Consider the following 11,623-nt stretch of genomic DNA (forward strand, 5'->3'; position numbering starts at 1 on the left):
CTGAGCTGAGCTCCTGACCCCGTATCCTCTCCATAACTAAGACCGCCTATTTCCAGCTCCGTGACATCGCCCATCTCCGCTCCCACCTCAGCTCATCCGCTGCTGAAACCCTCATCCATGCCTTTGTTACCTCCAGACTCGACCATTCCAACACACTCCTGTCCGGCCTCCCATCCCCCACCCTCCGTAAACTTCAGCTCATCCAAAACTCTGCTGCCCCGTGTCCTAACTCGCACCGAGTCCCGTTCGCCCATCACCCCCTGTGCTCACTGCCCCGTGTCCTAACTCACACCAAGCATAGAATATAAGAGCAGGGAGGTTATGATGGAGCTGTACAAAACGCTGGTGAGGCCACAGCTGGAGTACTGTGTGCAGTTCTGGTCGCCTCACTATAGGAAGGATGTGATTGCTTTGGAGAGGGTGCAGAGAAGATTCACCAGGATGTTACCTGGGATGGAGCGCCTCAGCTATGAAGAGAGGCTGGACAGGCTGGGGTTGTTTTCCTTGGAGCAGAGAAGGCTGAGGGGGGACCTGATTGAGGTGTACAAAATGATGAGGGGCATAGATAGGGTAGATAAAGAGGAACTTTTCCCCTTAGTGGGGGGGTCAATAACAAGGGGGCATAGATTCAGGGTAAGGGGCAGGAGATTTAGAGGGGATTTGAGGAGGAACTTTTTCACCCAGAGGGTGGTTGGAATGTGGAATTCAATGCCTGAAAGGGTGGTAGAGGCAGGAACCCTCACAACATTCAAGAAGCATTTGGATGAGCACTTGAAATGCCATTGCATACAAGGCTATGGACCAAATGCTGGAAAATGGGATTAGACTGGACAGGGATGGATGGGCGGCGCAGACACGATGGGCCGAAGGGCCTCTTTCTGTGCTGTAAAACTCTATGACTCTAAGTCCCGTTCACTCATCACCCCTGTGCTCGCTGACCTACATTGACTCCCGGTCCAGCGACACCTCGATTTCAAAATTCTCATCCTCGTGTTCACATCCCTCCATGGCCTCGCCCCTCCCTATCTCTGTAATCTCCTCCAGCCCCACAACCCCCCGAGATCTCTGTGCTCCTCCAATTCTGGCCTCTTGAGCATCCCCCGATTTTAATCGCTTCACCATTGACGGCCGTGCCTTCAGCTGCCTGGGTCCCGAGCTCTGGAATTCCCTCCCTAAACCTCTCCGCCTCTCCTCTAAGTTGCTCCTTAAAACCGACCTCTTTGACCAAGCCCTGTCCTAATATCTCCTTATGTGGCTCGGTGTCAGATTTTGTTTGATAATCGCTCCTGTGAAGCGCCTTGGGACGTTTTACTGATTTAAAGGCACCATATAAATGCATGTCGGTCTGTCCAGTATGTGTCTGACTTTGCCTCATGCCTGTGCCTTTGTTTATACGCCAGTCTCTCTGTGTCTGTCTGTCTCTCTCCCTCTGGTAAATTCCGACAGATAATCAACATTCCTTCATTTTTCTTTCTGCGCTCTGGCCCTTTTCCCTGTAGACATTCAGACACGGGGATCATCTGATTTCCCCAGCGTGTGTTAACACATCACTCCTCGCCAATCCCTTCAACATGTCTCATAAAATCGATTTCCCCCGGCAGGTGGAATCCTCGGCCAGTGGGAGGATGGAGCCGGTGATCTGGTGGATTCGCAGGAGCTTTAAGTCGGTGCAAGTTCTGAGTTCAGACGCCATGGAGCAGCTGATGGTGCAGAATCGGGATCAGATGTTGCTGCTGGTGAGCAGGATAGATAATATATATAAATCTGACATCGATATAATATATATATACGTGTGTGTGTATAGAGAGAGTGGTGAGAATGTGGAACTCGCTACCACAGGGAGTGCTTGAGGCGAATAGTATAGATACATTTAAGGGGAAGCTGGATAAACACATGAGGGAGAAGGGAATTGAGGGTTTTGCTGATAGGGTGAGATGAAGAGGGGTGGGAGGAGGCTCGAGTGGAGCATAAGTGTCACAGTGTCCACCGTGGCTCAGGGGGCAGCACCCTCGCCTCTGAGTCAGAAGGTTGTGGGTTCAAGTCCCACTCCAGAGACTTGAGCACAAACATCTAGGCTGACACTCCAGTGCAATACTGAGGGAGCGCCGCACTGTCGGAGGCGCAGTACTGAGGGAGCGCCGCACTGTCGGAGGGGCAGTACTGAGGGAGCGCCGCACTGTCGGAGGGGCAGTACTGAGGGAGCGCCGCACTGTCGGACAGGCAGTACTGAGGGAGCGCCGCACTGTTGGAGGGGCAGTACTGAGGGAGCGCTGCACTGTCGGAGGGGCAGTGCTGAGGGAGTGCCGCACTGTCAGAGGGTCAGTACTGAGGGAGCGCCGCACTGTCGGAGGGGCAGTACTGAGGGGGCGCCGCACTGTCGGAGGGGCGGTACTGAGGGAGCGCCGCACTGCCGGAGGGGCAGTACTGAGGTAGTGCCGCACTGTCGGAGGGGCAGTACTGAGGGGGCGCCGCACTGTCGGAGGGGCAGTACTGAGGGAGCGCCGCACTGTCAGAGGGGCAGTACTGAGGGAGCGCTGCACTGTCAGAGGGGCCGTCTTTCGGATGAGACGTTAAACCAAGGCCCCGTCTGCTCTCTCAGGTGGACGTAAAAGATCCCACAGCACTATTTCGAAGAAGAGCAGGGGAGTTCTCCCCGGTGTTCTGGGGCCAATATTTATCCCTCAACCTACAGCACTAAAACAGATTGTCTGGTCATTATCACAGTGCTGTTTGTGGGATTTGCTGTGCGCAAATTGGCTGTAAAGCGCTTTGAGACGTCCAGTGGTCATGAAAGGCGCTATAGCAATGCAAGTCTTTTTAAACACTGGCATGGACCAGTTGGGATGAATGGCCTGTTTCTGTGCTGTAAATACTCTGTAATTCTCTGTATAGTTAAAGTCTTACATAGGATATATATATCATATATATATATGTGTGTGAATCTTATCATAACCCTTCAGAATTTTGTAGGCCCTGATCAGGTCCCCCCATAACCTTCTCGACCTCTCCAGTCTCTCTCTGACCCCCCCACTCCTCTGCGGTAACATCCCAGTGAATTTACGCTGCACCCCATTCCGTGATTTCCCCCAAACTGCACCGAAGACCCGCAAACTGTGGCCCCGTTCTGGCGCTGCTACAGTTGTGTGATTGGTGTGTAAGGGAACTGCTTTTGAATTATTGCCGTGCCAGAGTTTAACGGGCCAGGTGCAGCAAGTGAGGGACGAGATTCCGCCTAAAACAGCTCGGGTACACTGGTGCACTGTCTTCCTCGCGCTGTCCCGTTCCTTCGCTCCCTCTGACCGCTTCCTTTCTCAATCGGCTAGCTGACTGCTTCCACCACGAGCGTGGGCTCGAGCCCGTGAATCAGCATTGGACGGATCCGTCGCAGAAACACAGAGTGGCCGTTTCTAATTACACGCTGGTGAACTGAGACTGACTGTCCCTCAGTGCTTCACCTCCCCATGGTAATTACAGAGAAATCATCGGCAGGAAATCTACAGGCGGGCGGCATGGGGGGAAATTACATTCCAAAATAGAACTTACACACGGAAAGGCATCGCTCCGCACCCTTCACAGAGCAGCAGTAACCGCACAAACACCAGACACTGCATTAAACAGGAGCAGCTCCTTATTCAATGTGTGGCAGGCATTGTACAGGGCAGGTACAGCACGGGTTAGATACAAAGTAAAGCTCCCTCTACACTGTCCCATCAAATACTCCCAGGGCAGGTACAGCACGGGTTAGATACAGAGTAAAGCTCCCTCTACACTGTCCCATCAAACACTCCCAGGGCAGGTATAGCACGGGTTAGATACAAAGTAAAGCTCCCTCTACACTGTCCCATCAAATACTCCCAGGGCAGGTACAGCACAGGTTAGATACAAAGTAAAGCTCCCTCTACACTGTCCCATCAAATACTCCCAGGGCAGGTACAGCACGGGTTAGATACAGAGTAAAGCTCCCTCTACACTGTCCCATCAAACACTCCCAGGGCAGGTACAGCACGGGGTTAGATACGGAGTAAAGCTCCCTCTACACTGTCCCATCAAATACACCCAGGGCAGGTACAGCACGGGTTAGATACAGAGTAAAGCTCCCTCTACACAGTCCCATCAAACACTCCCAGGGCAGGTACAGCACGGGTTAGATACAGAGTAAAGCTCTCTCGACACTGCCCCATCAAACACTCCCAGGGCAGGTACAGCACGAGGTTAGATACAGAGTAAAGCTCCCTCTACACTGCCCCATCAAACACTCCCAGGGCAGGTACAGCACGGGTTAGATACAGAGTAAAGCTCTCTCGACACTGCCCCATCAAACACTCCCAGGGCAGGTACAGCACGAGGTTAGATACAGAGTAAAGCTCCCTCTACACTGCCCCATCAAACACTCCCAGGGCAGGTACAGCACGGGTTAGATACAGAGTAAAGCTCCCTCTACACTGCCCCATCAAACACTCCCAGGGCAGGTACAGCACGGGTTAGATACAGAGTAAAGCTCCCTCTACACTGTCCCATCAAACACTCTCTGGTCAGGTACAGCACGGGTTAGATACAGAGTAAAGCTCCCTCTGCACTGTCCCATCAAACACTCTCTGGTCAGGTACAGCACGGGTTAGATACAGAGTAAAGCTCCCTCTACACTGTCCCATCAAACATTCCCAGGGCAGGTACAGCACAGGTTAGATACAGAGTAAAGCTCCCTCTACACTGTCCCATCAAACACTCTCTGGTCAGGTACAGCACGGGTTAGATACAGAGTAAAGCTCCCTCTACACTGTCCCGTCAAACACTCCCAGGTCAGGTACAGCACGTGTTAGATACAGAGTAAAGCTCCCTCTACACTGTCCCATCAAACACTCCCAGGGCAGGTACAGCACGGGTTAGATACAGAGTAAAGCTCCCTCTACACTGTCCCATCAAACACTCCCAGGGCAGGGACAGCACGGGTTAGATACAGAGTAAAGCTCCCTCTACACTGTCCCATCAAACACTCCCAGGGCAGGTACAGCACGGGGTTAGATACAGAGTAAAGCTCCCTCTACACTGTCCCATCAAATACACCCAGGGCAGGTACAGCACGGGTTAGATACAGAGTAAAGCTCCCTCTACACTGTCCCATCAAACATTCCCAGGGCAGGTACAGCACAGGTTAGATACAGAGTAAAGCTCCCTCTACACTGTCCCATCAAACACTCTCTGGTCAGGTACAGCACGGGGTTAGATACAGAGTAAAGCTCCCTCTACACTGTCCCATCAAACACTCCCAGGGCAGGTACAGCACGGGTTAGATACAGAGTAAAGCTCCCTCGACACTGTCCCATCAAACACTCCCAGGGCAGGTACAGCATGGGTTAGATACAGAGTAAAGCTCCCTCTACACTGTCCCATCAAACACTCCCAGGGCAGGTACAGCACGGGTTAGATACAGAGTAAAGCTCCCTCTACACTGTCCCATCAAACACTCCCAGGGCAGGTACAGCACAGGTTAGATACAGAGTAAAGCTCCCTCTACACTGTCCCATCAAACACTCCCAGGGCGGGTACAGCACGGGTTAGATACAGAGTAAAGCTCCCTCTACACTGTCCCATCAAACACTCCCGGGGCGGGTACAGCACGGGTTAGATACAGAGTAAAGCTCCCTCTAGTGGTTAGCACTGTTGCCACACAGCGCCAGGGACCCGGGTTCGAATCCGGCCTCGGGTGACTGTCTGTGTGGAGTTTGCACATTCTCCCCGTGTTTGCGTGGGTTTTCTCCGGGTGCTCTGGTTTCCTCCCACAGTCCAAAGATGTGCGGGTTAGGTTGATTGGCTATGATAAATTGACCCTTAGTGTTAGGGGGATTACGTACGTGGGGCTACGGGGATAGGGTGGGATATGTGTTGGTGTAGGGGTTACGGGGATCGGGTGGGATATGTGTCGGTGCAGGCTCGATGGGCCGAATTGGCCTCTATCTGCACTGTGGGGTTTCTGTGGTTCTGTGGTACACTGTCCCATCAAACACTCCCAGGGCAGGTACAGCACGGGTTAGATACAGAGTAAAGCTCCCTCTACACTGACCCATCAAACACTCCTTTGCTCTACGAATGTCTCCCTGTTGTTCCAGGACACTCGGAGTCCGGCCGAATACGAGGTCAGTCACTTGGAAGGAGCAGTTCGCATTGACCCAGAAACCACCAACGTGGAGCGTGTGGTGGAGGAGCTGGGCCTGGCAGGTAGGGACAGTCTGACCTCCTGTGTTCCTGTTAATCCCTGGACCCCTCTGCTGTCTGGACAGGACATCACCCCCCAGGACCCGCCCTGGGAAACGGTTAAAGTGCAACAAACAGACCAGACGGGCTCGCAGACAGCCCAGACTCTGAACGGGACCTTTTGAAATCCTAATGACACTGAAAAGGGGACCCCTACTCCCATTGACCGGCACCTGCAGTCTCCGACTCGCTGCTTAGGACAGGGTGAAGTCATCCAGCAGTCTCCATCTCTTCATCTTCACTCATTAACCTGGCCCGCAGTTGCTCCTCTCTCTCGCTCTGTCTCCTTTTTGTCTCCCTATCATTTTCTTTAATTTGGTTCCCAGTTAATTAACTTTCTGATCTCGGGTTTTCAGCCGGACAGCCTGCTCTTTGTCTCCCTGACATTTTCTCTCTCAATGACGTTGACTGCCTGTGCTGCAATAATCCACTCCCGGAGGTTTAAGTGGAGGATTATTTCAGTTCAGTTCTTACTGGAAGGGATCAAAAAACCAAAGATTGTTCGACTGTGCTTCATCCTCGGGATTTAAAAAAGTTACTGGCCTCTCCTTCTCTCTCCTTCCCTTCCTCTCACTCCCTCTCCCTCCCACTCTCTCTCCTTCCCTCTCCTCCTCTCTCCTCCCACTCCCTCTCCCTCCCACTCTCCCCTCCCACTCCCTCCCTCCTCCCTCTCACTCCCTCTCCCTCCCACTCCCTCTCCCTCCCACTCCCTCTCCCTCTCCCTCTCCCTCCCACTTCCTCTCCCTCCCACTCCCTCTCCCTCCCACTCCCACTCCCACTCCCTCTCCCTCCCACTCCCTCTCCCTCTCCCTCCCACTCCCTCTCCCTCCCACTCCCTCTCCCTCCCACTCCCTCTCCCTCCCACTCCCTCTCCCTCCACTCCCTATCCCTCCACTCCCTCTCCCTCCCACTCCCTCTCCCTCCCACTCCCTCTCACTCCCTCTCCCTCCCACTCCCTCTCCCTCCCACTCCTCTCCCTCCCACTCCCTCTCCCTCCCACTCCCTCTCACTCCCTCTCCCTCCCACTCCCACTCCCTCCCTCTCCCTCCCACTCCCTCTCCCTCCCACTCCCTCTCCCTCCCACTCCTCTCCTCTATCTCCCACTCCCTCTCCCTCCCACTCCCCCCTTCCCTCGCCTCCTCTCTCCTCCCACTCCCTCTCCCTCTCACTCCCACTCCTCTCCCTCTCCCTCCCACTCCCTCTCCCTCCCACTCCCTCTCCCTCCCACTCCCTCTCCCTCCACTCCTCTCCTCCACTCCCACTCCCTCTCCCTCCCACTCCCTCTCCCCTCCCACTCCCTCTCCCTCCCCTCTCCCTCTCCCTCCCACTCCCTCTCCCTCCCACTCCCTCTCCCTCCCTCCCTCTCCCTCTCCCTCCCACTCCCTCTCCCTCCCACTCCCTCTCCCTCCCTCCCTCTCCCTCTCCCTCTCCCTCCCACTCCCACTCCTCTCCCTCCCTCCCACTCCCTCTCCCTCCACTCCCTCTCCCTCCCACTCCCTCTCACTCCCACTCCCTCTCCCTCTCCCTCCCACTCCCTCTCACTCCCTCTCCCTCCCACTCCCACTCCCTCTCCCTCCCACTCCCTCTCACTCCCTCTCCCTCCCACTCCCCTCTCCACTCCCTCTCCCTCCCACTCCCACTCCCTCTCCCTCCCACTCCCTCTCCCTCCCTCTCCCTCTCCACTCCCTCTCCCTCCCTCCCACTCCCTCTCCCTCCCTCCCTCCCTCTCCCTCCCTCCCTCCCTCCTCCCTCTCCCTCTCCTCCCACTCCCTCTCCCTCCCTCTCCCTCCCTCCTCTCTCCCTCCCTCCCACTCCCTCTCCCTCCCACTCCCTCTCCCTCCCACTCCCTCTCCCTCCCTCTCCCTCCCACTCCCTCTCCCTCCCACTCCTCTCCCTCCCACTCCCTCTCCCTCCCACTCCCTCTCCCTCCCTCTCCCTCCCACTCCCTCTCCCTCCCACTCCCTCTCTTCTCCCACTCCCTCTCCCTCCCACTCCCTCTCCCTCTCACTCCCCCCTTCCCTCGCCTCCTCTCTCCTCCCACTCCCTCTCCCTCTCACTCCCACTCCCTCTCTCCTCCCACTCCCTCTCCCTCCCACTCCCTCTCCCCTCCACTCCCTCTCCCTCCCACTCCCTCCCACTCCCTCTCCCTCCCACTCCCTCTCTCCCTCCCACTCCCTCTCCCTCCCACTCCCTCTCTCTCCCTCCCACTCCCTCTCCCTCCCTCTCCCTCTCCCTCCCACTCCCTCTCCCTCCCACTCCTCTCTCCTCCCTCTCCCTCCCACTCCCTCTCCCTCCACTCCCTCTCCCTCCCACTCCCACTCCCTCCACTCCCTCCCACTCCCCTCTCCTCCACTCCCTCTCCCTCCCTCTCCCTCCACACTCCCTCCCTCTCCCTCCCACTCCCTCTCCCTCCCACTCCCTCTCCTCCCTCCTCTCTCTCGCTCCCACTCCCTCTCCCTCCCACTCCCTCTCCCTCCCTCTCCCTCCCTCCCTCTCCCTCTCCCTCCCTCTCCCTCCCACTCCCTCTCCACTCCCTCTCCCTCCCACTCCCTCTCCCTCTCACTCCCTCTCCCTCCCACTCCCTCCCACTCCCTCTCCCTCTCCCTCCCACTCCCTCCCACTCCCTCTCCCTCCCACTCCCACTCCCTCTCCCTCTCCACTCCTCTCACTCCCTCTCCCTCCCACTCCCACTCCCTCTCCCTCCCACTCCCACTCCCTCTCTCCCTCCCACTCCCTCTCCCTCCCACTCCCTCTCCCTCCCACTCCTCTCTCCCTCCACTCCCTCTCCCTCCCTCTCCCTCCCTCCCTCTCCTCCTCTCCCTCCCTCCTCTCCCTCCCACTCCCTCTCCCTCTCTCCTCCCTCTCCCTCCCACTCCCTCTCCCTCCCACTCCCTCTCCCTCCCACTCCCTCTCCCTCTCTCTCCCACTCCCTCTCCCTCCCACTCCCACTCCCTCTCCGTCCCTCTCCCTCCCACTCCCTCTCCCTCCCACTCCCTCTCCCTCCCACTCCCTCTCCCTCCCTCCCACTCCCTCTCCCTCCCACTCCCTCTCCCTCCCACTCCCTCTCCCTCCCACTCCCTCTCCCTCCCACTCCCTCTCACTCCCACTCCCTCTCCCTCTCCCTCCCACTCCCTCCCACTCCCTCCCTCTCACTCCCTCTCCCCTCCCACTCCCTCTCCCTCCCACTCCTCCTCTCCCTCCCACTCCCTCTCCTCCCTCTCCCACTCCCTCTCCCTCCCACTCCCTCTCCCTCCCACTCCCACTCCTCTCCTCCTCCCACTCCCTCTCCTCCCTCCCACTCCCTCCCTCCCTCTCCCTCTCCCTCTCCCTCCCACTCCCTCTCCCTCCCACTTCCCACTCCCTCTCACTCCCACTCCTCTCCCTCCCACTCCCTCCTCTCTCCCTCCCACTTCCCTCTCCCTCCCACTCCCTCTCCCTCCCACTCCCTCTCCCTCCCACTCCCTCTCCCTCCCTCTCCCTCCCTCCCACTCCTCTACCTCTCCCTCCCTCTCTCCTCCCACTCCCTCCCTCCCTCTCCCTCTCCCTCTCCCTCCCACTCCCTCTCCCTCTCCCTCACCGCTCTCTCTTCCCTCTCCCTCCCACTCCCTCGCTCTCCCACTCTCTCTCTCCCTCCCACTCCCTCACCGCTCACTCTTCCCTCTCCTCTTCTCCCTGGTTAGATGGGGATGAGAGATAGGGTGAGGAGGTGGGATTCAGGGATACAGTTTTGATTGAGTAACAAGGAGAAACTGTTTCCAGTGGCAGGAGGGTCGGTAACCAGAGGACACAGATTTAAGTTGATTGGCAAAAGAACCAGAGGGGAGATGAGAATATTTTTACACAGCGAGTTGTTGTGATCTGGAATGTGCTGCCTGAAAGGGCGGTGGAAGCAGATTTCAATAATAACTTTCAAATGGGAATTGGATAAATACTTGAAAAGGAAAAATTCACAGGGCTGTAGGGAACGAGCAGGGGAGTGGGACTAATGGGAGAGCTCTTTCAAGAGCCGGCACAGGCACGATGGGCCGAATGGTCTCCTCCTGTGCTGTGTGATTCTATGGTGAGAAGGTGGGTCGGTGGGGTTGGGGATAGGGGGAGGACGTGGTTGATCTTTTGCGGTTGCTCTCGGTGCTTGTGCTTTGATGGAACATAAGAAGTAGGAGCAGGAGTAGGCCATACGGCCCCTCGGCCTGCTCCGCCATTCAATAAGATCATGGCTGATCTGAACCTAGACTCACGTCCACTTCCCTGCCCGCTCCCCATAACCCTTAATTCCCTTATCTGCTAGGAAACTGTCTATCTCCGTTTTAAATTTATTTAATGTCGCAGCTTCCACAGCTCTCTGAGGTAGCAAATTCCATAGATTTACTACCCTCTGAGTGAAGAAGTTTCTCCTCATCTCAGTTTTGAAAGGGCAGCCCCTTATTCTAAGATTATGCCCCCTAGTTCTAGTCTCACCCATCAGTGGAAACATCCTCCCCCGCATCCACCCGATCAAGCCCCCTCACAATCTTACATGTTTCGATAAGATCGCCTCTCATTCTTCTGAATTCCAATGAGTAGAGGCCCAACCTACTCAACCTTTCCTCATAAGTCAACTCCCTCATCTCCGGAATCAACTGAGTGAACCTTCTCTGAACTGCCTCGAGAGCAAGTATATCTTTTCTTAAATATGGAAACCAAAACTGTACGCAATATTCCAGGTGTGGCCTCACCGGAGGTTTGCAGCCTCCAGTCGGTTCTCACTGCGGCCTCCCCCGCGCCGGCCCGCGACACCACTCGCTCGCCGCCCTCCCACGCGACTGTCCTTTTAGCCATTTTGTGTTTGCAGATTATAGCGAGGTCAGGGACGTCGTGTGCTACTTGCACCGTGGGATATCGCGTCCCTCCAAAGTGGCACAGGAACTCAACAAGTTTCTCGCAAGTGATGCAGGGCAGGGTCCGCGCGGGTCGCTGAAAGTTTACAACCTGGAGGGGGGTCTGGTGAAATGGGCCAACGAGAGGAAGCCTATCGTGGACAGCAAGAACCAGCCCACGAGCCTGGTCCACCCCTACAACACGGTGTGGGGTCAGCTCCTGGAGCCGGCGTTCAGAGCCCGTATCTGAGCAGATTGCCCTTGGCTCCGGGCACTTCCCGATACATCAAGAAATTAGAATGGAGAAATCACGGCATCAATGGGAATCATTAAATTGGAATCCTGCTCTGTGAGGGTGTAAGGGAAGGTTAATCAGACTCCTGAATTCTGTTAATGTTATACTGCGATTGATTTCTCTAATATTAACCTTTACCTTTTGTGTCAATTGAGTCTCAACTAGAAGGATGAAAGTGTGATCATGAGACAGGCTCACTTTATTTTAGATCCCTGTATGT

The 11,623-nt window shown here is 56.1% G+C and overlaps 1 protein-coding gene across 4 annotated transcripts in view; it reads left to right on the forward strand.

The window, feature by feature from the left end:
* The window catches only part of LOC147102269 (uncharacterized), a 30,553-nt gene extending 19,194 nt beyond the window's left edge, over nucleotides 1-11,359 (forward strand). For all 4 annotated transcript variants that reach the window (XM_085964655.1, XM_085964653.1, XM_085964654.1 and 1 more), the window contains 3 exons: nucleotides 1,602-1,736; nucleotides 6,108-6,216; nucleotides 11,084-11,359. In XM_085964655.1, the coding sequence (XP_085820781.1) occupies nucleotides 1,626-1,736; nucleotides 6,108-6,216; nucleotides 11,084-11,358 (495 nt within the window). In that variant the 5' untranslated portion in view covers nucleotides 1,602-1,625 and the 3' untranslated portion in view covers nucleotide 11,359. The remainder of the gene's footprint in view (nucleotides 1-1,601; nucleotides 1,737-6,107; nucleotides 6,217-11,083) is intronic.
* The last annotated feature ends 264 nt before the right edge of the window (nucleotides 11,360-11,623 follow it).

The sequence above is a fragment of the Somniosus microcephalus genome, chromosome 22 (genome assembly GCF_052327205.1).
Source record: "Somniosus microcephalus isolate GS21.2 chromosome 22, FLI_Smic_1.0, whole genome shotgun sequence".
In the NCBI taxonomy this organism is placed as follows: Eukaryota; Metazoa; Chordata; class Chondrichthyes; order Squaliformes; family Somniosidae; genus Somniosus; species Somniosus microcephalus.